This window comes from Ctenopharyngodon idella, chromosome 10 (genome assembly GCF_019924925.1).
Source record: "Ctenopharyngodon idella isolate HZGC_01 chromosome 10, HZGC01, whole genome shotgun sequence".
Taxonomy (NCBI): domain Eukaryota; kingdom Metazoa; phylum Chordata; class Actinopteri; order Cypriniformes; family Xenocyprididae; genus Ctenopharyngodon; species Ctenopharyngodon idella.
The window spans coordinates 20,619,074-20,645,371 of NC_067229.1; the positions used below are offsets into that span (position 1 = coordinate 20,619,074).

Genomic DNA, 26,298 nt, shown 5'->3' on the forward strand with positions numbered 1-26,298 from the left:
TACCTCAAGCCATCCGAGGTGTATATGACTTTATTCTTTCTGATGAACGCAATCGAAGATATTTTAATAAATATCCTGAAGCATCTGAGCTTTATAATGGCAGTGAGTGGGATTAATGAGTATGAGCTGAAGAAAGTGCTTCCATCAACATCCATCCATCATAAACGTGTACTCCACACGGCTCCGGGGGGTTAATAAAGGCCTTCTGAAGCAAAGCGATGCGTTTTTGTAAAAAAAAATCCATATTTAACAAGTTATGAAGTAAAATATCTAGCTTTTGCCAGACCACCTTCCGTATTAAACTTACAAAGAAAGTGTAAAACTCTTCACGTTCAAAAAGCTTACGCTACGTCCTACACCTTCCCTATTCAACTTACGGAAAAAGTGTAACTGACACAATGCCAGTTTACACTTTCTTCGCAAGTTGAATACGGAAGGCGGTCTGGCGGAGGCTAGATATTTTACTTGATAACTTGTTAAATATGGATATTTTTTTTTACACAAACGCATCGCTTCACTTCAGAAGCCCTTTAATAACCCCCCGGAGCCATGTGGAGTACACGTTTATGATGGATGGATGTAGATGGAAGCACTTTCTTTAGCTCATACTCGTGACCCCTGTTCACTGTCATTATAAAGCTCGGATGCGTCAGGGTACTTATTAAAATATCTTGGATTGTGTTCATCAGAAAGAAGAAAGTCATATACCCCTAGGATGGCTTGAGGGTGAGTAAAGCTTGGGCAAATTTTCATTTGAAAGTGAACTAATCCTGTAACTACTTGTTTATTGAACTGTCATATGAAATCAGTCACATTTTCAATCGTGATGATATTCAGGAAAACAGCACTCTTGGTCGTGTGATGTTGCTTAACTTTATCATATGTTATGAATATGAAAACAAGGAAAAAATATGAAAAATGTCTGAGCTGCTATTTTCCATAATATTGAAATCATATTATTTTACAGAAAAGAGCAGCCAGTCTAATTTTCTCCTTTGTGTCCCATAGAAAAAAGTCATACAGGTTTGGAATGAAATGTCTGTAGATGAAGACATTAATGAGCTTGTCCTAAAACATTTCATATGAGTGTTTTAGATTGTAATGAAATGTGCTTTTCTCTATCAGTGAGGTCCTGTATGAGGATGAGACATTTCGTAGCAGAGAGTTTGCCGCACTGGTGGCGTCTAAAGTCTTTTACCACCTCGGTGCTTTTGAGGAGTCTTTAAATTATGCGCTGGGTGCTGGAGATCTCTTCAACGTCACTGACGATTCCGAATATGTGGAGACCATTATTGGTAAGTGATTAGTTATCTCTGAAATGTTTTCAAAGGAAATGAATACTTTTATTCAGCAAGGGTGCATTAAATTGCTCAAAAGTGCAAAGACATTTATAATCTTACGAAAGATTTCTATTTCAAATAAACACTGTTCTTTTGAAAATAAAAATGTATTGCGATTTCTGCGAAATATCATGCAGCACAACTGTTTTCAACATTGATAATAATCAGAAATGTTTCTTGGGCATAAAATCAGCATATTAGAATGATTTCTGAAGGATCATGTGACACTGAAGACTGGAGTAATGATGCTGAAAATATAATATTTCTATTCAAATAGAAAACAGTTATTTGAGATTGTGAAATATTTTTACAATCTCAAATAATTATTACTATACCTTTGATCAAATAAATGCGACTTTTGAACGCTAGTGTGTATATATTCTTCACCCATCAGCCAAGTGTATCGATCATTACACCAAACTGCGTGTTGAGAATGCCGAGCTGCCAGAGGATGAGGAGAAGAAAAGCATCGATCCTCGTCTGGAGGGAATCGTCAATAAGATGTTCCAGCGCTGCCTGGGAGATCATAAATACAAACAAGCCATCGGCATCGCACTGGAGACCAGACGCTTGGACATCTTTGAGAAAACCATCTTGGAATCTGTATGTTATTTATCTGCAGAATCTTTACTAAATATTGCTGGTTCGTAGTGTTGTTGAGGTGATCGTTTAAGAGTGATGTGTGCAGATTATGAGTGTATGTTAGGGCTGCATGATTGATATATAAAAAATAAATCCATATCGCAATTTGGCTTGGTGCGATTGTCAAATCGCACAGGATGCAATTTAAATAAATATGCTCTACCAGTTTCAAAGTGAAGTGTAGTGTTTACACACCTGATATTATGAGTGTGTAAATGAACACACAGTGCAGAGCTTCACTCTGAAACCAGCAGTGCATGTTTTAATTTGCTGGCAACCCATCAACATAAAAGCTCGATGGGTTACCTTCTGAAAATGAAAAAATTAAATATGTAACATTTTGCAAACTGAGCTAAACTTGCATTGTCATAAAAATGTAGTGTAGTAGTCCCTTCTATGATCTCATTTCCTGTTTGTTGCACCACATTTGTGGACAATATTTGAAAAATATTTTAAATATGTTTTAAAATAGACTGTTGTGTAGATGTGGGTAGTTATATGTTAATGAGCTTGTGGATGTGATGTCATAACCGCAACGATTTCAGTACCAGTTTTCACCATGTTTTGTTTTCCTACAGAATGACATTGGTGGTTTGCTGGCCTACAGCCTGAAGATCTGCATGTCCCTCATGCAGAACAAGAAGTTTCGTAACGAAGTTCTTCGAGTTCTCGTCAAGCTGTACATGAACCTGGAGAAGCCTGACTTCATTAACGTTTGCCAGGTGACTTGTCCTGAGTGTACTTCAGCTTTATTCTACTGAACATTCAGAGATTCCTCTCTAACATCTTTCTTTTTCATTGTAGTGTCTGATTTTCCTTGACGACCCTCAAGCTGTGAGTGATATTTTGGAGAAGCTTGTGAAGGAGGATAACCTCCTGATGGCCTATCAGATCTGCTTTGACCTGTATGAGAGCGCCAGCCAGCAGTTCCTGTCCTCTGTCATTCAAAACTTGCGGACCGTAGGCACACCCATCCCCTCTGTGCCCGGCTCCACCAACACGGGCACTGTGCCCACCCAAGAGAAAGACAGGTGGGAGACTGAGGGCATGTTACTGATTTCATAATTGTGTATCATTGATGTATGAGTGAATTGATCAATGATTTTAGAAAAATCTCTATAATGCAAGTGAATGGGCACCAAAATGTTGTAGCTCCGAAAAGCATATTCATACGACCCCAGTGGATGAATAATGTCTTCTGAAGCAAAATAATAGGTGTGTGCAAGGAAAAATACTAATATAGCATTCAAGAGATGGTTGCGTTTACGTGATGTCTTACGTGATGCAAGAAGTGTATGTAAATATTGAAATGCTCTTGCATGAGCTTCACATCATATTTATGTCATGTGAAAATGTCATGAAAATTAAGCCAATTTGATCCCCAAATTTGCATTTAGTTTAATGCAAAAAAAAAAAAAAACCAAACAAACAAACAAAAAAAAACTTTTATTTAAAGTAGGCCTATTTATACATCATGGTAATAATTATTATACTACCTTTAAAAAAATCATTGTACAATGTTTTTCCTGTAATACAGTAATAATAAATCACAATTCTCCTTAAAATAGGCTTAATTTCATTGCACATTTTTATAATTTCTTTTTTCTTTTTTTGATTTTGGGTTACTGTTTTCATGAAATTCAGCCTTTTTAAAATTATTGTAACTCAGCTTTGTGAGGTTATTTCACAGAAAGGTTCGAAATGTGCTGTATTTTCCACAATAAAAAAATATGAGCTGATATAGAACATATAAGGAATATTGTCCTTATTACAGTGATGCCATGGAGACAGAAGACAAAGCTGGAAGCTCTCCTGCTGGAAAGGCTGCGGATGTGGTGAGTCTTCACTTTAAGTCTTTTAACTCATCAGATATTAGGCTTGTATAAAATGTCTCTGTTTTATTTATTTATTTTTTTAAATATTTGTTTAAAATAGAAGGACGAGCCAAAAGACCAGAACTCAAAAATGATCAAAATACTAAGCGGTGAAATGGCCATTGAGCTGCACCTTCAGTTCCTCATTCGAAACAACAACACAGACCTGATGATTCTCAAAAACACAAAGGTGAGAAACCAGCTCTTTAATTGATTTAAGACTCTAATGATCTTTGATGTAAGCTGGTGTAATTTTTAGCATGAATCAAATTCCAGATGTTGGTATACTTCGTAAGCTAAGTATAGCTTTATTTCTGATTCATTTCAGGATGCAGTTCGAAATTCGGTGTGTCACACAGCAACGGTCATTGCAAACTCATTCATGCACACAGGAACAACAAGTGATCAGTTTCTACGGTAAAGCACATTCACATGTTTACTAATCAAAATTTGGCCTCTTGATGTAGATAAGAAAACAGATGAGAATTGTCATCTTTTTATTTTACAGAGAGAATTTGGAGTGGCTAGCGAGAGCAACTAATTGGGCCAAATTCACAGCAACAGCTAGTCTTGGTGTCATTCACAAGGTTAACATCATCATATGCTCAGGGCACTTTCCACAAATAGGGAACAGTTTAGTTATCTATTACTCTGTTTGTATGTTTGTTTTAGATTTGTTTGATTTAGATTTGTTTGATTTAGATTTCTGTCTGTTTTAGATTTCTGCCTGTTTGGTTTAGATTTCTGTCCGTTTTAGATGTCTGTCTGTCTGTTTGATTTAGATTTCTGTCCGTTTTAGATTTTTGTTTGTTTTCTGTGTGTTTTAGATTTCTGGCTGTCTGTTTGTTTGTTTTAGATTTCTGTTTTAGATTTGTTTGTTTGGTTTCTGTCTGTTTTAGATTTCTGTTCATTTGTTTGATTTAGATTTCTGTCTGTTTTATTTAGATTTCTTTCTGTTTTAGATTTCTGTTTGTTTGTTTTAGTTTTCTGTCTGTTTTAGATTTGTTTTTTTGTTTTCTGTCTTAGATTTCTGTTTCTTTGTTTTAGTTTTCTGTCTGTCTTAGATTTCTGTTTCTTTGTTTGTTTTTTAGATTTCTGTCTGTTTGTTTTAGGGTGCTTTCACACTTGATTGTCTGGTCTGAACCCAATTTTGCCATGATAATTGATTTAAAAGATATTTAAAACTTTTAAACTATTTCAATAGTATAATTGTGTTATACTGCGTTTCACGTTTTCATCACTTTCTGCCATTACAAAACATAGAACATTCCAGCATAGCAGGAAGGTGGTATTTAGTACTATTTGTGGAAACTGCCATTAATATATATTTTTTTCCTTCATTAAAAAATAATATCTTTATTGTTGTAACCTTTTCATTTTCATTGCTAACTGTACTTGCTTTTGCGTCCAGGGCCATGAAAAGGAAGCACTACAGCTAATGGCGACTTACCTGCCCAAAGACACCTCACCTGGATCAGCCTATCAAGAAGGGGGAGGTCTGTATGCCCTTGGGCTAATCCATGCTAATCATGGAGGGGACATCATCGACTACCTTCTGAGCCAGCTCAAGAGTGCCAGTAATGATGTAAGTGCATAATCACATTCAAATAAAGTTTTGCAGCACTGCGACTCCAAAAAGCAGGAATAATTCTCCATATTCATTCTTTTCAGATTGTCCGTCATGGTGGCGCTTTGGGTCTCGGGTTAGCTGCCCTGGGCACTGCTCGCCAAGATGTCTATGATCTGCTTAAATCAAACCTCTATCAAGATGACGCAGTAACAGGCACGTAACATATCATTTATTTCAGATGCATTGTATATCACTATTATTGAAAGTTTTATTTTTGTTAGTAGATTTCTCTAAAGCAAGCATCACTATTACTAATGATTAATACAAGTCGACCACCCAGAATACTTCAGCATAATGTCGTTCAGTTTTAAATGGGCAACAACCACTCTATATTTCAAGGTTAATCTCACTGTCATGTTAAATTGGTGTTGTCTCAGGAGAGGCGGCTGGCCTTGCTCTGGGGCTAGTGATGTTGGGCTCAAAGTCGGCCCAGGCGATAGAGGACATGGTGGGTTATGCTCAGGAGACCCAACACGAGAAGATCTTGCGCGGATTGGCTGTTGGCATTGCCATGGTAATGTACGGAAGAATGGAAGAGGCCGATGCTCTAATTGAGAGTCTATGCAGAGATAAGGTGAGCACTGTTTTTAATTTAATATTTTGTATAACTTTTTAGATATTTAAATTTTTGCTGGGAGGTTTTATAAAAAATATTAAAGGAAAAACCTTAAGGGCAGTTCCTCCCCTTGATTGTATCATTTTTCATACAAATGTAATGGTTCATATCACCATTTTCTAGATTATTTTTGATGTCTGATGTCCTTTCATGCTAATTCTCTCTACCAGGCAGAATATATTCCTTGTAGTCTTTTCCCCAACTAGTGCTGGGGAAAGTTACTTTTAAAAGTAATGCATTACAATATTGCATTAATCCCTAAAAAAGTAACTAATTGCGTTACTTAGTTACTTTGCTTTACGTTGCGTCACCTGGCTAGCTTGGTTTTTTTTATTTTTTTTATTTATAACAACAAAAAAGTTCTATTTTTGGCAAATGTAAAAGCCCTTTCACACCCAAAGTTAAATGAATAGGCTTCAGGCTGATCACATTTTTGATTGCATTTCACTGTTTTTATTCATTTTGAGAAATACTGACTCTATTTTTGTGCAAGTGAGATGAGTAAATGCTCACATTTAATCTAGAACTACAATAACCATCATGTTTACACACAACGCCTCTGCACTTACTCCTGATTTCTCTCAACATGGCGACACAAGGGCTGTCAGTCAATACATGGGAAAACAAAGTAATTTGCATTACTTATTTGAAAAAGTAACAGATATTTTGTTGTAAATTTAAAAGTAATGAGTTACTTTACTAGTTACTTGAAAAAGTAATCTGATTACTTAACTCAAGTTACTTGTAATGCGTTACCCCCAACACTGGTCTTAACTGTTTTCAGAAAGCTATGTTTATTCTGTGAATGTATTAACTGTGCAGCTTGAGGTTCTGCTCTTGCGTGCAGGCAGCACATTGAGCTTCTGTTTTATCTCACTGTCCTGACAGGACCCCATCCTGCGCCGTTCGGGAATGTACACAGTGGCCATGGCATACTGCGGCTCTGGGAACAACAAAGCCATTCGACGACTGCTACACGTGGCTGTGAGTCTACCCTAGCAAATGTTACTAACATTAAGTATTATTAGACACCAATAAATATAAGGGTCATTCCTCAGTTACAAGAAAGAAAACTGTTTGAGATTGACCGTTTGACAATCAGTATGAATGACCTGAGAGTAGCTTTATTGGATTAGATATTACCAAACAAGTCAGTTTTTTTTTTTTTTTTTTTTTTTTGAGAATTGGTTCATTCAAAAAGGCAATAGTCTGATATTTATTTTTTGGACATTTAGATTTTACATTAAAAAAAAAAAAAAAAAAGTGCTGCATTTTTTTTTTTTTTTTTTTTTTTTAATGAATGTAGTGTAGTTTTTTTCATCCTTTTTTGCTCTTTTTTTGTTCAGCAGGGGGTCTACCCTGCATTTCCTGCAGGTGGCGACATTTCCATACTCTGTTGTACTTACATCAAAAGAGCTTTCTCTGTTTCCTGTTCTGCAGCACATTTTGAACTCTGTAACTTTAAAACATGAATATGCTAGTGTTGTAATTTAAGTTTTTCTTTTAGATTCAGGCTCTGGTAAAGCCCGTGCACTTCAACTTTTATTATAACTTGTAGGGATGCACCGAAATTTCAGCCGCTGAAAATTATCGAGGAAAAAAGGAAAAAAGGCTGAATATATGAGCCCAAAATATATGCCGCTCCACCCCTCAGTGTTTAGCACTCAGGTTTTTACTCTCATGCAGCAATTTTTTGAAACTTTGCAAGCAGCACCGAAGATGCACAACTTATAAGGGATTCTGGCCGAGCAGGTAAGTCTGTACCGGCACTCAGTTTGCTCTGCTCAGTGTTCCGCTCTGTGTGTCTCCCAAGCAAACGTTCCACTCGTGTACCACTCACAGGAAAAGCAAAGTTTGCTCAAATAACACTCCGAAATGTCATTTCTCTTTAATAGGCTTGTTTCTGTTTGCAATAGCCCTACTGTGCTGTAACATGGTGTGGTATAGCCGTGCTGAGCAACACTGGCAAAAGGACACTACCCTCTCGTTCACTGATCCACTCCCCACTATGCTCTGCTCACATGCTCTAATAATTATAGCTTTGTAGGACTATACTTTATTTTGGTAATTGGTCAAAAAATAAATGTTAAATCTGTCTTAGCATAAAACTGAATGAAGATTAATATATCGATATTTAATATTATTTTAGTATATTTTCTGTCCAATTTTGGTGTGTTACTTTAAATAAAAGTCTAATATTAATACAATTAATAAAAAAAAAAAAAAAAGAAAAAAAAAAGAATTAAAATTATTTTCGGTTTTGGTTTTCGGTCAAGTGCATCCAGAATTTTCAGTTTCGTTTTCGGCACAGAATTTTCATTTCGGTGCATCCCTAATTACTTGATTATTTATACAATGGCAAGAAAATAATCTGCATGCCAAACTGAGCTAAATTAAGCCATTGCTCAGTAAGGAATGGAGAGTTTGCTTGCATGAGGACTAAAAGAATAACAGGTTGGAAATTTGAAATTGTGGACATGTCAAAACCTGTTAATTATGAAATAAACCAATATTCCCAGGAAAATACATTTTTGTTTGAAACAACATTTTATTAGAAAAAATTAAAAAAATTAAATGCCATGCATATTTTTTTATCTCACATTTTTCTCAATTTATCAGCTTTTTATTTTAGAGCTGGCAACATGGCAAATTTGGCAATATCCAATCAAACCAAAGTTTTGTGTTTGGTTAATTATGATATTATAGAAAAATATGTTCTTCTTTAAGATTAGTGAGTTTAATATTTTGTCCGAATGCACTATTCTGATTTTTCGCCCCTCTTCCTGTCAGGTGAGTGACGTGAACGATGATGTTCGGAGGGCTGCCGTTGAGTCCATCGGATTCATCATGTTCAGGTATGGCGCTGCCTTTCCTCACGTCTCTCTCTCATCAACGCTCCCTGTCGTCTCGTCCTGCGCTTCATTATAAACAGACGAGCTGCTTTCAGAATGCTTGCCAGTGACTGATTAATCAGCCCTTAATGTATACACAGATGAGATTCCGTCCATTCCTCTACAGCGCTTTTCAAATGTGTTGGAGTGTCTCCTGAGGTGCTTGTTGCCGGAGGTTGATTGTGATCCCATTAAGAAATCGATCACTTCCTTCTATCGTGCCCTGTGACACTTGCTTTATTGTCAGTGAGAGTGTGCCCACATTTTGCCATCCTTTTTTGCTCCTACTTGGTGGTCCTGCATTGTGTGTTTATCAGATCAACAGACTTTATGGAAATATCTGCCATATTCTTAAAGGGTTAGTTCACCCAAAAATTTAAATTCTGTCATTTATTACTCACCCTCATGCCGTTACACATCCGTAAGACCTTTGTTAATCTTCGGAACGCAAATTGAGATATTTTTGTTTAAATCCGATGGGTCCGTGAGGCCTACATAGGGAGCAATGACATTTCCTCTCTCAAGATCCGTAAAGGTACTAAAAACATATTTAAATCAGTTCATGTGAGTACAGTGGTTCAATATTAATATTATAAAGCGACGAGAATATTTTTGGTGCGCCAAAATAACAAATAACAAAATAACGACTTATATAGAAACACTGCTTCAGGAAGCTTCGGAGCATAATGAATCAGCATGTCGAATCAGCGGTTCGGAGTGCCAAAGTCGCGTGATTTCAGCAGTTTGGTGGTTTGACGCGCGATCCGAATCATGATTCGATACGCTGATTCATAATGCTCCGAAGCTTCATGACGCAGTGTTTTGAAATCGGCCATCACTAAAGTCGCTATTTTGTTTTTTTTGGCGCACCAAAAATATTCTCGTCGCTTTATAATATTAATATTGAACCACTGTACTTACATGAACTGATTTAAATGTTTTTAGTACATTAATGGATCTTGAGAGAGGAAATGTCATTGCTCCCTATGTAGGCCTCACGGAGCCATTAGATTTCAACAAAAATATCTCAATTTGTGTTCCGAAGATTAACGAAGGTGTTACGGGTGTGGAACGCCATGAGGGTGAGTAATAAATGACATTATTTTCATTTTTGGGTGAACTAACCCTTTAAGCAGTAGTTCAACCAAAAATGAGTTGTCATGTCCTCCATTTATTTTTATGGTTTTTGGAAAAGCTACATTTTTTACTGGTTTAAAAATACAAGTTTTCAAAGTCAGGTAGCCAATGAGTGCATTTACATGCACGTTCTTAAGCTGATTATGCTTAGTAAGCCGACATCGAACGTGGTCATGTAAACGCGTTATCCCGTTTTCTTTTATTGGGGTAAGGTCATAACTAGCTTAAGTATAAACCGGTCTGAGCAGGTAGTTTTTTCCAGACAGAGCGAGCATTTTGCAGGAAAGGAAGAAGGAAATATATGTCACACGCAGACTCTTTCAGGACCCAGAAAATTTTAAAAATTTGTTCTCATCTCGTGCAGCAGAAGTAGAAGTGGTTCAGTCAAAATGCTACATCTGTAACTGCATGAGAGAATAATATATGAGCCGTAAGTTTCTCTCTGACATGTTGCAAGCTTTATTTAACATCACAACAGACATAACATATGGAATACTTGGAGTCAGATACGCAAATTATTATTTTTTTGGCGCCACTACAGGAAAATAACAATTTAATAATAATAATTTATTAATAGTCATGTAAACGCGGTTTACTTGTGTGGTCAGTTTACTGGTTTGCATATAAATGGGGAAAACTGGTTATTTCAATAAGCTGATATTTGTGAGTTATCAGCTTATTGGTGTGCATGTAAACGTGCTCAATCTTAAAAACTCTGTTTAATTAGTTTAGGGTCATGTCCACTACACACTCACATACTCGATCGTGCATTCAAAACATCTGAACATTGAGTGATTCTTGAAATAGTCAGGTCAATATTTGTTGACCGGGAGAATCAGTAGTTTCAAGATAAAAATCCCTTGAAGTAGTAGGGTTTAATTAGCCAGGTATCCATGGGCTCCAACTATTTTGTCTCAACCACAGATTTCGATCACAAGCATGTTACACCTTTAGATATCTTGCGTGCAGTTGGTAGAACATGTTGTGTTGTCCCATATACTACTTCTTTCTTTTTTTAGTCTTTTTTCATTGGTGGACGCCTCAGACGCCTCTCAGGGTTCTGGGCCAAGTAGAACTAGTGAACTATTTTAAGCCCTAAAAAGGCCATGCGATTATTCCCATGATCAACTGTCAGTTAAACAAAAAATTCTATGTGAATCCTTCCTGTGTTTAGAGAGTGCATAGATCTGCAACAATTCAACAGGTTTCTGTCATCTGTCCTGCAGGCCCCCTAACCCTGTTGCACATGCAAATCATGCAAAAACTGTTTTGTGGGTGATGGATCTCTTGCTACAAATGCAAATAGAATATTCTCACTGTGAGAATATAACAGTAAAACATGTTTTTAGTGGTCTAAACACAAGAAATGGCTAGCTGAATGGGATCAGTGTATAACAAAATTTACAAAATCCTGTGGTTGGTGTAAAACGTTGTCTATTTTGAAAATCGCTGTGATCATATTACCTATACACACTGTATATGTATATATGTCGAAGAGGGCACTTCAGATTAACTCATATGTTTCTGTTAACGGGTGAAGATCCTCCATTATGCCCCTTGTGCCAGAACCATTATCACTGAAGCATATTTTGATGGACTGTGATAGATTTAACTCTTTTAGAGTAATTTATTTTTCAGTTGACTCTTATGAAAATATTTTTAATGAAGTAAGACCAGGTCTAGTTTTAGAATTTTTTTTACACAGTGGCAGCGCACAAATATTGAGTTCTTTTTTTAAATCTTGCACTTGAATGGACAAATTCACACAAAAATTGTCAACATGTCTGTCTTGGTGAGTATCCTAGCAGACATAGTAGGTTTTGTCTTAAGTGAACGTTGAGAAAGACAAGACATGTGTATCAGTATCAATATTTTGGATCAGTGCATTGTCTTTAAGTGACAGCAGCCTAATATTCTTGCTGTCTGTGTTTTTGATGTTAATCAAACAACAAATAACAGGGAAATCGCTCAATGCTCTTTACTGAAAAGCTTTTGTAACTTTAATAATGATTAATCTTTATTTAATTTATAGTGTAGATTATATACAATGATGTTTTACATTGTATTACTTTATTCAATTTCTGTACCTTGAACTACTGTACCTTCTGTACCTGATACCTACATAACCTAAAAAAAAAAAACCTTTATTTTATTTGTGTCTTTGCTCTATGGTATTTGTGCTGTTGCTTGTAGTTTGATTATTCGTTATTATTTTCTTTATTTTTATTTGACAGTAGTCCTTTTTTTCCCTGAACATAGCACATACTGAACCGTACCGAAACCGTGACCCTAAAACCGTGATACAAACCCCGAACCGTGAGTAATTTGAACTGTTATACCCCTACAAGAAACGTTGTTTTCTTAATTCACAATGAATCCATAATGCCAACTATTATCTGGAGAAAAAATTTATTTGTATATAGTTCTAAGAGTTCCAACTTTTGCAATATTTCCAAGAATCTTCAAAAATATCAGTATCTACAGTATCTTACATTTACAAAAGCACTTGATTCAAGATTGTTCTACAAAAATAAAGAAGCCCTGTCATAATTCAGTAAGGTATTTATTTTTCCTTTTATACAGAAGGTAAGTGGAGGTGTGATTTTTTTTAAATGAGCTACTTGTGCTTATCTTACTTAAGAAGGTGTCTTATTTTGGCTTAACATCGTAGACCCTGTCAACCAAATTTGGGATGTGCGAAGATGACCCTATCTTGCCCCCAAGTATTGTTTATTTTCACAGCACTACCAATTATTAAGCTGCCCATTATTTTCATACCCAAAAGCTGTGTTGTCTTTTGGTGGCTGTTAGACATTCATCTTATGTGCCATTATATCCCCCAATCCAAGGCTTCAAGTTGGAGTATTGTATTGACTGCAATGCAGAACAAACTTATGACCACTTTATATGGTCTTGAAGTTCTTTTTGACCATATCTCACTGGTTCCCATGAGCTTTTTTTTTTTTTTTTGCGAGAGAAACGCTATGGCATGTCTCTGTTATCTTGTCTCTAGTGTGTCAGATATACTACACGTGGCTTACGTGTTCGTCAGGTTTGCAGTCTTCATTCTCTGCCAGAAGCAACATGTCTAGTGTGATATTTGCAGAGGTCTGCAGATGCATAGGTCGACGCCGGAGAGGACTTTGATAGCTTACAGGGCTGATGCCGTTCTTCATACCGTGCTTCATAAACCGTTTTGAGTTTTCAGTCACTGATGACCGAAAAGACACTCTGCTTCTCCTTTGCATTTTTGGAGTCCTCACACGTCTGTAGTTACAGGTGATGTAGCGCGTGAAAGCCAGCCTGAATGTCCTATTAAACAGTGTATAAACAAGAGGGTTGATGCCCGACGAAACATAGCCCACCCATTGAAAGATATCCAACAATTGTTCCACTAGATTACTGTTGCATCCTTGACAGAGTACAGAAGTCACGTTAGTAATGAAGAAAGGACACCACATCACAACAAACAACATGAATACAATCCCCAGGACCTTTGATGCCCTTTGTTCAGTAGACAAGTTTTGCATGGACCTCTTTCCTATGGTGGACATCCTGCGGAGGGGAACCTCATTCCTTGTGACACGGTTCAGTGTTCGGTCCCTTTTTATTCCATTTGCAATGGGCACTTTCTCAGGAGAAGAGAGAGCCGGCAATTCCTGCTGGAAGACAGTGGAAATGTTGGGCCTTGTAGCTCTCGATCTCAAAAGATAGGCCTTCTTGCGCAGTACTTGAATTGTCAGCAAGTAGATGATCATCATAATTGTAAGGGGAATAAAGAAAGCCGTCAAAGACCCATACACCTTGAAGTCCCCAAAGCCCTCTGGCGAAAGCAAACAGGTGTGGTGGTTGTTGAAGGTGATGTTGTTGGGATGATCGTAGACTTGTAGCCCTTTGATTGGAATAGGTATTGCAATACCTGGTAAAGAGAGACTAATCGTTAAACTGAGCAGAGAATAAGGTTTAAATGAAACATTGAAATGATCAAGCCAGTTGAAATTGACTAATTCAGAGGTGTCCACTATAACCTTCCTACAGGTTATTAAACCCCTAAACCCACTAATCATGACCCTTCTAGGCAGGTGTGTTGAGCAGGTTGGATTCACTTCATTCACCCCAAGAAAATCATATTTACATTGTCAAAAATTATCAGACCCTCTTCAAGTTTCTGTTTTGACTTGCACTCTACTCTCCTTTGGTCTGTCATGACTCTGATTCAACCCACTCAAATCTTGGCCTGGACTCGGACCTCAATGAGCTGCTCTCGACTACAACACCGGTTGGATTTAAACTGTCCAGCAAAGTGGATGCCCATGAGCAGGATTGGACACCCCTGGACTAGGTTTTTGCATAGTCATTCATTCCCTATGTAAGCTACTGCCCCCCGAATAGTTTTTTTTTTTTTTTTTTTTTTAAATAAATAAAATGCTACTAGTTGATTGGTTGCCAGAACGACTAGCTGATTAATTGGCTTTGCAGAAGCCTCGAGTTAAGCTTGTGTAAAAAGAGAAACTTGTGTGATGTTCATCTGATTCAATAGTTTAAGAGATGTTTACATAGAACGAGTTCTTGTGTTCAAAATGAGTTCTTGTGACTAGATTATGGAACAGAACACTTGTCTTGAGGCCTTTTTTTTTTTTTATAATGCAAAACAGTACAATCAAAAACAGCCCGAGATGCATCTCTTGATATTATGGACTCTTGTGTAATAGTGTATACAACACATCTGGATCTTTTACATGAAATATCCATAAACATGTGCTCCTGTTGTTCTGTTTTGTTATCTGGTTTTGTTGTCAGTAAGACTGCTTTGTGAAATGTGCGAATATGTGAAATCGTTCTCAGGAGTACACGGGGATGTAGTGTTCATGGTCATTGTTAAAGTGACAAAACACATGGCCTGCCTTTCATGGTGGTGAAACAGCTTCATGATTCCAGAAGCATGTGTTGAGGTCCTTCAAACAACAGCCAAAGTAATCGTCAGGACTAATGTTAACGAGCAGAAATTTTTAGGTGTTTACTTTAAATTCACCCCCAGAAGCCAACGTCAATGTATAACTGAGACCTGATCGTTAAAAGTAAATCTGTTTTTGGAAGTTTGCTGGTCAACCAGTGATATGAGATAAAAGAAATTTATGTGTATGTGACTTTTCCAGAGACGAGTGTTGAGATCATTAATCGGTGTAGAGATTAAGGACTGGGATTTGCCACAGCTTATATAAAACTATAATTTTACTTTAATTTTTACCATTTTTGAAACCGTATAAGCCTCTTCATCTTTTGAGAGAAAATTGTGGCAATTGTTTTTAAAGTTTTTTTTTTAACGCAGTTCCCTACATTTGTAAAGAGAATATTTCCTTTCGTTTCATGGTAGATATATGTATTTAAATGAGTATTTGTAATTATTCATAAATGATGACTTCATACATGCTGTATAAAAAAATACTGAACACTGGATTTCATGTAATATGTAGTCCATAGTGTCTTTTCAGCTTGCATTTTGACATACCTATAGAGATTATCCAGACAAGTGTGATTTTAGCCAACACTTTAGCTCTGGACTTGAACTGGCTGTGCTGTATTGGTTTCTTGATCGCTATGTAGCGGTCGAGGGAGATGGCGCACAGGTGCATGATGGACGCAGTTGAGAACAAGACATCCAGAAACAGCCAGATGGGGCACAGGAAGTCTGGAAGGGGCCATCTGGAGTCTGAAATAAGAGAATGTTAAGCACTGATCAATGGGTTGGTTGAATTGGAGATTCAGGACCAACTCTGAGACCTTTTGTGATGTGACACAATTACTTAATTCATCTCTTCAACACCATTTCATTCACTTCAAATGGCTTACTAACCCTGACATAAGCTATGTTGTGTTTCTGGAGACATCAAGGTCTAACCTGCTCTCTCAAAGTTTTAACACTAGTATTAATGGCTTGTTTCTCCTCTTCAGTCACCCATGCAGAATAAGCCTAATATATTTTACATCACAGATTCTACGCAGTGCTGATAGTCATTTGAGTAGTTTTTGTATTATTATTATTATTATTATTTTTTTTTTATTATTTTTTTTTTAAAGATGATCATACAAAATGTTTTTGGCAATGCTTTCAGATGACTATTGTTTATGAATGACTTTGCAACTTTGTTGCTGTTGTATTTCTCATAATGGAGGACTCAAACTGGTTTTCATTTGTTTATAATGTGTTGTTTGGAAATGGACTTTAGAAAATGCATTACTTTAAATTTATCACAGCCTTTGCATCTCATCTCATATTTAGTGGATCTTAACATTAAATAAATTGATACAAGCTTGAGTTAAATAAAAGTTCATAAGATTAAACACTTGGGGGCTTTTGGCGTATTCATAAAGCACTTCGCTGACGTGGTTTATTTTAGTGACAGACATGAAAGGGTGGATAATTTTTATCTTCATCCCATTGCACTTACAGCTGATATTGTCTAAAGCAGGGATAGGAGTCGGTCCTGGAGTCAACATCATTGCAGAGTATTTTAAAACTGCAGTGATCTAAAGACAGTTTCAAAAACGCAGTTTGAAATCGCTAGTGTTTCTGATGTCACAAACTACCTTGTAACCAATCAAGTCAATGTGCCAGCGGGCTTTAGTGTATCATTAACTATGACCAATCTGAGGCAGGGGAGTCTCAAGAAAAGGTTCTCTCGGTATATTTTTCTGTTGATATGAAAAATCGGGTAGAATTAGCAATATAAGTGTTCTAAGTGTTTCTAAGGATACAGATTTTTTTTTTTTTTTTTTTTTTTTTTTAGAAGACAGCTGTCTGACTCTGAGATGACAAATGGGAACATGGTTTGTGTAACATTAGCAACACATTTAGCTGTTTGATAAGTCAAGCAAAAGGCTTATCATATTAATTAACGTTGTGTCCGACGTTGTAAAAAACGATACCATTGCACAGCGTTTCCTCAGTAAGAGTGGATCTCTGAGCTTGTGCGAGTGAGTGGAGGCGGGGCTAATTAGCATATTCATAGATCCACATATACTAAATGACACAAAGGTGTAGAGTTACATTCAAGCTATTTTAAGGCATGAAGAATTTTTTTCATGAATGCTGCACAATGGTATCGTTTTTTTACAACGTCGGACACATAACGTTAATTAATATGATAAGCCTTTTCCTTGACTTTATCCATTTTGTTTTTCTTTGTCACTTTTGCCGGTTTTGTGTCAGTTTGGGTAGCACAACTGCTACCTAACGGTGAACTTCGGAACAACAATGTATCAAGTACCGAAATGAGCAAATTCATGATATCGTACCATTTGAAAAATTACATACCGATATTTTCCCTGTAGCTGGATACCATGACTTTATGCTCCCATGACAAGAAGTGAAAAAGAGGGTAAAATTATACATTTAGTAACATTCTTCAATAAGTTAATTATAAAACTGTCAACAAATATTTTGATAAGTTGAGCAAACCTGCCCTTTGTTGAAGCTCTTTTGATGTATATACATTTTCAAACATGATTTTTAGCTTGCATGGACCTAAACTACAGTGTTTCTCCAAACGTGTGGTATGAGCAGACCTCCATGGTTTGGAGAACCCTTAACCAGATGTTGAAAACTGGTATTAGCGAGATCAGTCCTCTTTTCTAAACAGATCTTCATAGAAGCTTCTCAGAGGGTACATTATTGCCAGCTGGGCTTTTTGAAGCTTTCTCAATCCAGCATGTTTTTAACAGTCATATTGGATCTGAATTGATTTAATCAGTATGAGTCCAATGTATTAAATGCATTAGATGACACTATTCTGTATTTTTGTGCGTGAACTGAGCGGTGTTACTACCTTGCTATTGCTGGTAAAATTTGAATATATTATTTTTATCCAGTATGTGAAGCAGTTGGGCAGTATAGGTTGAATTAATTACATTTAGATTTAATTTCCCCAATGACAATAAACCTTTTTTAACCAAACGGCTATTGTTACTCAATAGATTCAAATCTAAAAATAATTTAATTAAGAAAATAAAGCGCAGGACGTGTTTGATATTAAGAATTAAGTGCAGTAAGCCTCGAAAAAGATTAAGTGCTGACATGCAACATGCATGACCACAAGCGTGCACACATAACGTCGCCTTTCAGACAAATCTATTTTGCAGATTATTGCGCTTGAATGGTCAAAAATAAAAAAACAAACTTGGTCTCTGTGAATTACTTTAAAGCACGTCACAAAAAAACAACAAACACAAAAAGGATGCGCTTTCTGCATCTCGTTCTCCATGAACTACTTTGAAGCACTTCAAAAAAATGAGCTGAAATACATGCTCAACCAAGCATATACTTGCCTCACAGGCATATTCTATGTCTACAGCAGTGTTAATTTTGACAGCAAATTTTGATTTATCTTTAGTCGTAGTCTTTTGACCAAAATGCCTTTTAGTTTTAGTCATATTTTAGTCATCTGAATTGTTTTAGTTTTAGTCGACTAAATATACGATTTTAGTCAACTAAACCTACACAAATTACTTGTCAACAAAATTAACACTGGTCTATAGAAAGCTTGAAATGTGTACTTGTAAATAAACCAATTCAAAAACAATAAAAAAAAAAAAAAAACTCTTATGTAATTCATATGAAACGTGCATTTCTCTCTATAGGTGCGTCCACTACACTGTGGAGATGGCGAGGCAGCTTCGTTAACTTAATCTTTTCAGCCAACACTAACTCAGAAAACACTAGTTTACTGATACATTTTTAAAACGTTTAGTAAGTCTGCTTGCTGTTTTTCTGACACATTCATAATCATAACATTTCTCGGTGCACTGCTGCAAGTGTTGTGTGCGCTTGAGTGCTTATTTATATTTTAAAGGCTCAATATTATGGTTTAGTATTTCTATGTAATGTAGAACAACTACATATATTGGACATTACATATATACCCCCCCCATGTGGTTAAGTAATTAAATTAATATAAACGTGTGATTAGCCTACTATTAACTTAAATGAACGACTACTAGTCGAGTAGTGCATAAAATAATTGCCGAGTAGTTAATAGTGCGTAAAATATTTACAATATTTAAGATTCCTTAATTTTATGTTGCCTACAAAATGTAAGCCAACTTATCATTAATATTTACTACATCGTCCAGCCCTAGTTGCCAATTTCCCATATAGACTGTCAGGTAAGTGTGCCCTCTCTTCCTGAAAGCAAAATAAAGAGATACTCTGCTCTACCACACTTTAGGTTTGCACTGCCAAGTCTCAACTTCCTCGTATAAATATTTCTCTCTTTCTTAGAGAAATACATTTGTGGTGTGCTCTCAAGGGTAGGCTCTTGTTTTTAGCCCTGCTGAGACTCTTTATCAAGCACTGTGTAGATTTTCACAGTGTTCAGTCATTTCTTTTTCATGGCTTTAACTTCAATTCCTGTCTTCACCTGGTCCACAGATGTGGACATGGCCTTTGATAGAACATTAGTTTTACTGTTTGAGCAAGCACATCTTACAGGACAACTCCGCAGAACTGAAACCCTTGAATTATTTAAAATGGTAAAGGTTACTTTTATTTTTATGATTACATTTAATCGCAAGTTATTATCTTGAGAATTAACGTCTAGAGTTACTGCTTTCTTGGTCAATAAGTTGTTGCACTCAAACAAAATATATTATTGTACCCCTTCCTCCTAAGGTAATTCAGCTTAATTACCTGTCAGTGTTCATGACTTCTGTTAAGTTTCAGCTGTTTGGCGAATCTTTTTTTTTTTTTTTTTTTTCTCCCCTCCCCACTTTCTACATTCACTCATGGTTCTTTGTGTGGAACACCTTTAGAACCTGTCATTTTGCTCCTTTACCTATCCTTATGGTCCTTGGGGGACTCCTCAATTTTGTCACATCATCAAGGCTTAGTTTAACTCAACTACTGAAACCTTAAAGTTTCTGTCATCATTTTTTGACCTTTATGTCATTCCAAGACTTGGACCACTTTGACTTTCATTCTATGGACAAAAACAGTTAAACATTTTCTTTTGTGTTTCACAGAAGAAAGAAAGTCATTCAGGTTTGGTGAGAAAGTGATGACAGAATTTTTGGGTGAACTATCCTGAATTGTGATCAAGCCAGCAAAGTTCTGTTCACCTTAAGCTTTAATGTGTGAAGACCAGGTGCAGCAAATGAAGTAATAAATGTCATCAAATCTAATTAATGAGGAATAATGGACTGACTGGAGTGTTCTGGCATCGGAACTGAAAGTCAAGCTGGCATAAGAATGACAGTAGTAGCTTGGCAGATGTTGTATAGTTTGAAAGTTGTGAGACATGTTATTATGACTGCTGTGTGTATTCGGTCTGTCAGTTATTTCTTTATTTTTTTCCATTTGCCATTAAGTTCTACAATCAAAGTTAAGATCACTTACGGAAAAGCACAGTCACCAGAGCGATGGGCATCACTAGCAATCCCACCAGTAGATCGGCCACAGCCAGAGACATCAGGAAGAAGTTAGTCGCGTTCTGGAGTTTTCTCTCCAGTGATACTGCCAGAATGACCAGGATGTTTCCACCAATGGTAGGAAAGATGACCAGAAGAATGAGCAGTGCGGCCCAACGGAGTTCTCCATGGTTATTGCTATCCATTCTGCTTTGTAAAATTGAGCTTTTGTTTTTCCCGTGGGCTCGTCCAGCATTGTCACAGACTCCGTCCGATCAGAGGGTGATGGTGTGTTCAATTCAAATGATGCGCTTCTGTTTGCTTGCAAAAATCCGATGTATTGAGCAAAAGAATTTCCAAAGTATTCACCTCCAAATTATTATCTCCAGCTGGAACCAGAGTTTAGAGTAGTCACATGGTAGACGAGGTATTGCCCATCTTTGTTCTGTCTCTGTCGTTTTACACTCCTGTAAATATAAACATTTGAACGGTAATCCCGTCATTCAAAACACATTATCTTCAACTGTCTTGAACCGACATATGATAAATATGATTTTCTTGTCATGTGATTAGCGGTATGTGTTCCAGACCATGTTTGTAATTAAACAAGGAAATAGCTATCAGTAATGATCTGTGAATGCTGACCATATGCAGTCATTTGTGTTCCTATCTAGCTCAATCAGTCGAGGCAGATGACTTCATAAGCAACATTTGTTTTCAGAATAATTAGGGTTTCATAATAGCATTATAATTTGGAAATGGTTCCTTCTGGCATAACATTATGTAATGAGTATTTTGAAATACAGACAAACAAATGTGTAATATTATTTATCTTCTATATTAAAATCTGTTTTTTGTTATATTTTGAAAATTATAGAAATAAAACCTAAGAAACAATATTATTTAAAATTAAATTAGGATTTTAGCTGTGTGAATGTAGACTCTTGTATTTTCACCTGCAAACTCTGTTCACTGACATTTTGCCTTTTTTTTTTTTTTTTTTTTCTCCATATAAGCTAAAGAGAATTCACCAATATACATTTTCAGTACTTAACTATATATTTCCTAAATTTAAAATAATTCTAAATAGATTACATTTTTCCCATTTTGGAAAAAAAAAAAAAAATTGTGAAAATGATTTCTACTACTTACCTTGAACTCAACACTGTGGGTTTCCTCTATTCATTAGCTTAATTCCATATTAATCATTGCTGTATTTTTTTTCTGTCTTTTAAGCAAGCGAAACAAGTGCACAAAACGTCCCTCAGATTGTGAGTTATTGCCTTTTATATGTACACCAAAAAAAGTACAAACAAAACATTAGGATGTCCAAATTCTTTGTGGGAAAAGATCCAGATATCATCTCGCTTTTCGGTTTCATGCTGAGGAATTTCCTTGTTCTTGAGGAGCTGGACGAATCCCCAGATCTTATCCGCATCACCTATCGTGATCACTGGTCTAAAACTTTCATACGTCCTCTACCCATTCCTCTCTCATTCTGCCTCTGTTTACTGACTCGCTCTGCTTCTCCCTCCCTCTCTCCCTCACTCGTGAGTTAAACCTGGAGAAATGGATGAATGTGTCAACACCGGGGTGGTTCCAATGATCCTGGGGGGTCATTTTCTTCAGTGCAGCGAAGCAGCTATTTATATTTTTCATTCACTGCCTTGTACCGCAGTGTGACCAGATTACTTCTTTGGTCTTTTTTCCCCATTTAGTCAACTAGACTATTTTAAAAAGGGGTTTTATACATCCCAGCCACCTACTTTTCATAATTTGTGTCAAACCCCTCCCTGGAAATGAAAAACAAAAACATGTTAGTTTTTCTTGTCTCTGAAAATATGGTGTTGCTTTGTTTTTTGAAAAAATAAAAATCTAGAGCCCATTGAGTATCTCTCCAGACTTGAACTTTAAGGCACCAAGCTAATATTCTTTAGGTGTCTGTTGGGCGGGATTGTCCTTTAACACCCTGTGAATACTTAAGGGGGTTGGTTTAATGGTTGATCTGTCGTATTTTAAGATCGATTGAGGACATGACTCCTTTTTGCATTACATTTTTTTGCACGGTCAGCCCATGAACAGTCTTTCTCCCCCTCCCAATACCATAGTGTGTTCAGGCTGCATAGGTCTAGGCACATCTGTTTCCCACCTTGCCAGAGTGAATTTGGAGGTTAAAGCTGGTTATTGGGGAGAAAAAAAATAAATAAATAAATAAAAGCCTGTATGTTGTACATACTACCAATCAAAAGTTTGAACACACCTTCCACTTATGACTTAAGGTAGACATTGTATACATGTAAGTATGAGAATTATGTAGTGACCAAAAAAATGTTTAAAACATCAACCCTTTCTCTAGATCCCTAGGCTCATTCTGGAACTGGTTCATGAGGTGCATCCTGGAATGCTTTTAAACTATTAAAGAGTTTCTACACTGTAGAGATATACCAGCTACTTTAATATATAGACTTTGACTTTTTTGTTGTTGTTGTTTTTTAAATTATATTAAACTGGCTTAATTTGTTGTACTTTGTATATACTTTTTTTTAAGTTCGACTCAAATTTAAGTTGAAATTGGTTAAATTAATTTGTGTTCATGGGAAAACATATGTTGCTATTACTTACTGATCTCATCTTTTTTTTTTCTTGTTTTTTTTGTATGTGTGCTTGACACTTGCTGGCTGCTTTGTTCATTTATAAGCTCCAATTTCTTTTGAAATTCATACATCCGCATTAATGCTCAAAATTGTTTTTGAAGATATCTGAATTATCTAAGCCATTAGATCAAAGTTTAAAGGTCATGAAAAATATTTCAGTAAAAAAAAAACTGAAATATTTGACTTTTGTGTGTGTGTGTGTGTGTGTGGAAACTTAAAGCAAAAATGTCTTTAAATGCTTTTTTAAAGGCAAAAGAATAACAGCTCATAAAACCTGAATTCTATGCTTTGATGATAAACTAGTAAAGAAATACTTTTCTTCTTTAGTGGAACAAGGGCTGCTGTACAGAACTCTCTTTTGTTTGTTCATTTTGCTGGTGCGTTGGCTAGTGTCTGGCAAATAGAAACTCTTGAACCATGTACGCCTCCAGCTCCTGGAGTGTGTCATGCTTCATCTTTTGTTTATAAAAGTTAACAAGAAAAAACTTAAATCAGACCAAACAAATTTAGTAGGGAGCTTTTAGCTAAAGATTTAAGAGTCTTTTAAGGTTGATTGTGTTTGCCAAGACAGACAGAGCAATTCTTATGAAGAAAATATGTATTTAAAGGGAGGAGGTTACATTAAAAACATACATTTTAACATTTGATGCTTTATATAGAATTGTTCTATAGTCTATACAGTATTAAATGCAGTTATATCAGAAGTAACTGTAATTCAATTACAGAAAAAAAAAATAAAAATGAATCCCTTACTTTTTCAAGGGAAAGATAATTAAATTACAGTAATTATTTACCCAACACTGCTTTGATACCACAGCAAAAACTACTAGCCTAACTAATAAAGTTATGAGACTATTGATATAAACTTAACCATAATAATTTGCAACAAAAGAAAAAACAAAGTGGATTTAAAGTTAGAAAGCATGAAGCTTGCGGTATCTGTCCGTCAAGTCTGAAGCAAGACGCAACCCATAGCAACATGTTACGGCAGCAACATCTCAGATAGTCTGATGGCAGATAAAAATAAATCATAAATAAGTGACTTTCAATTCAATTCTCAAGTGACTTTCAATTCATTTGCGATGCGTTACAAACTTCTGCATCAAATATGCAAAACACGGAAACTCAAACGTGTGTGTAATGCTAGAACAGACCTCATTGGTTCTGCACATACATTTGAGCTTTTCCTCTTATATGCTATTCGCAAACCCACTTGAAGATGCATACCGCCACCTACTGTATGACACCTGCATGACAGCAAACTTAAAGGATTGTTCTTGGGGTAGCCGATACCAATAAGTTAAGGAAATTCTTAATCAGCCCTGATACCCATACATAGTAAGCAAATGTGTTTTTTTTTTGTTTTTTTTTTTTTTTTTAAATGCCATTTTGGCAAGTGGTTATGAATAAATACCATAACGTATTAAAGGCAAATATAGATTTCTGAGTGAAAACATTTTTGTAAACAAATGAAGCTTCAGTCTGAATCTGAGACTGAAGCTTCTAAGCCCAAATGACTAGTCAGGATTAGATGAACTAAATGTTCCTGAATAGGCATAAGACCCTGGCTAAGATTTGTACAGAAGGTTCCCAACTTCATTAACATTGAAACTGTATTTCCCAGCCTGCCAAGTTTGGCAGAACCCTTGTTATACGGCACAACACATTAATTCCAGCCTGATGAAAGATTAAGTCAAATCCTTTTTTATTGCTAGTTGGCATTTGTATGCGAGTGCTAAACTGTGGATTAGCTTCCCACGGAAAGGGTTTCGCTGTGGGAAGAGTTCGAGCACTTGTCTTCTGGACATGCTGTCTGTTATTACAGACGAGATTATTCTAAAAGTCTATTGATTTGGTTACTCTGGACCTAAACTGAACTTTTAATTGTAGGTCAACGTATTTTAAGTTAACCTGGTTTTGCGCAATATATCTGTTAGCAGATTGGTGCCATTTAAATGATCTTCATTGATCAGATTAGTGTTGTCACAGTACCAAAATTCCAGTAGTCGGTACCAATACCATAAAAATTTTACGGTTCTCGGTACCAATTTCGGTACCACAGCAAAATCTGTTGGAACTATTTTACTATTTTATATAGCCTATTTTAAAAACATATTAAATATGGTAATCATACATATAAATATTTGGAGCTTGTGTGTATGTTTGTGTGTATACATACCTCAATGAAAAATTTTGAAATATAAAAAAAAAAAAAAAAAATACTCAAACATCCATTTTGTAACAGACGCGCGTGTTTATTTTAGCTATTCCTTCAATGAAACGACACACTACAGCCTGTAAAACTATGAAATAAATATCGGTAAATAATGGTAACCTAAATAATAAGAAAGTTAAATATTATTTAAAAAAAAAAAAACATTTGTTTATTTCTACACAAAGATGCATCATATAGCCTACTGCTCTGCTCTTTGAGAGGGATGTGGGACACGAACAGGAAAGAGACCATTTCGCTTTAATAATATCTTCATGTTATCTCCTGATGTTACAAGGAACTGACACTTGTTGTAAAAGGTCTGAAGAGCTATACAAATAAACTTGACACGCCTTATAAAGTCTAATAACAAGCACAAACTGTGTTAAATAGAAATTGACGTGCAAGCAAAAAGGTTTCTGTCCTATGGTGTTTTTTTCTTCTTTACCACAGTAAAGAATGCGAATAGCCTATAATAGGCCTAAAAGCGAACGAAAGGAAGAAACGTTATAATCCCCTGCGTGAGTGAAGATTTGGGAAAAGAAACAGAGTTTCCATGTTCATTGGAATAACTAGGCTAATGGAATATTGTTAAGTTCTCTGCTAATCGGGTGACCAGATCGTGATTCGCAAAACAGTATTCTGTTTTGCGAATCACGATCTGGTCACCCGATTAGCAGAGAACTAGCAAAGCTTAAATTTATGGACTCACCTACCTCTCTCATTTGGCATGAACCAAAATGTTTCCATGGCTGCGATGTCACATTTAATTGCTAACCTATTATTTCTTTTGTAAACAAAGCTTTGTGCTTCACTCGTGTCATATTCAAGTAAATACTGTGCAGAGTCCTATCAGTGGGTACCGAACATACCCGGATTCTCGGTACTCCCGGTACTACAG

At 36.1% G+C, this 26,298-nt stretch overlaps 2 protein-coding genes across 3 annotated transcripts in view; one reads left to right on the forward strand and one right to left on the reverse strand.

The window, feature by feature from the left end:
• psmd1 (proteasome 26S subunit, non-ATPase 1) overlaps positions 1 to 26,298 on the forward strand; it is a 40,333-nt gene that overhangs the window by 2,611 nt on the left and 11,424 nt on the right. The window contains exons 4-16 of the mRNA XM_051911501.1: positions 1,126 to 1,295; positions 1,735 to 1,943; positions 2,561 to 2,704; positions 2,787 to 3,013; positions 3,757 to 3,817; positions 3,918 to 4,046; positions 4,185 to 4,273; positions 4,365 to 4,443; positions 5,268 to 5,441; positions 5,528 to 5,639; positions 5,864 to 6,060; positions 6,991 to 7,086; positions 8,893 to 8,957. Of these exons, the coding sequence (XP_051767461.1) occupies positions 1,126 to 1,295; positions 1,735 to 1,943; positions 2,561 to 2,704; positions 2,787 to 3,013; positions 3,757 to 3,817; positions 3,918 to 4,046; positions 4,185 to 4,273; positions 4,365 to 4,443; positions 5,268 to 5,441; positions 5,528 to 5,639; positions 5,864 to 6,060; positions 6,991 to 7,086; positions 8,893 to 8,957 (1,752 nt within the window). The remainder of the gene's footprint in view (positions 1 to 1,125; positions 1,296 to 1,734; positions 1,944 to 2,560; positions 2,705 to 2,786; positions 3,014 to 3,756; positions 3,818 to 3,917; positions 4,047 to 4,184; positions 4,274 to 4,364; positions 4,444 to 5,267; positions 5,442 to 5,527; positions 5,640 to 5,863; positions 6,061 to 6,990; positions 7,087 to 8,892; positions 8,958 to 26,298) is intronic.
• htr2b (5-hydroxytryptamine (serotonin) receptor 2B, G protein-coupled) lies at positions 12,523 to 25,988 on the reverse strand. 2 transcript variants are annotated; one of them, XM_051911504.1, is made up of 4 exons: positions 21,684 to 25,988; positions 20,521 to 20,998; positions 15,640 to 15,840; positions 12,523 to 14,049 (listed from the first exon to the last, which is right to left on the reverse strand). In XM_051911504.1, the coding sequence occupies exons 2-4, from the start codon at positions 20,735 to 20,737 to the stop codon at positions 13,157 to 13,159; spliced, it is 1,311 nt and encodes a 436-aa protein (XP_051767464.1). In that variant the 5' UTR covers positions 20,738 to 20,998; positions 21,684 to 25,988; the 3' UTR covers positions 12,523 to 13,156. The 2 variants fall into 2 exon arrangements, with proteins under 2 accessions (XP_051767464.1, XP_051767465.1); XM_051911505.1 differs by lacking the exon at positions 21,684 to 25,988 and having other exon boundaries at positions 20,521 to 21,631.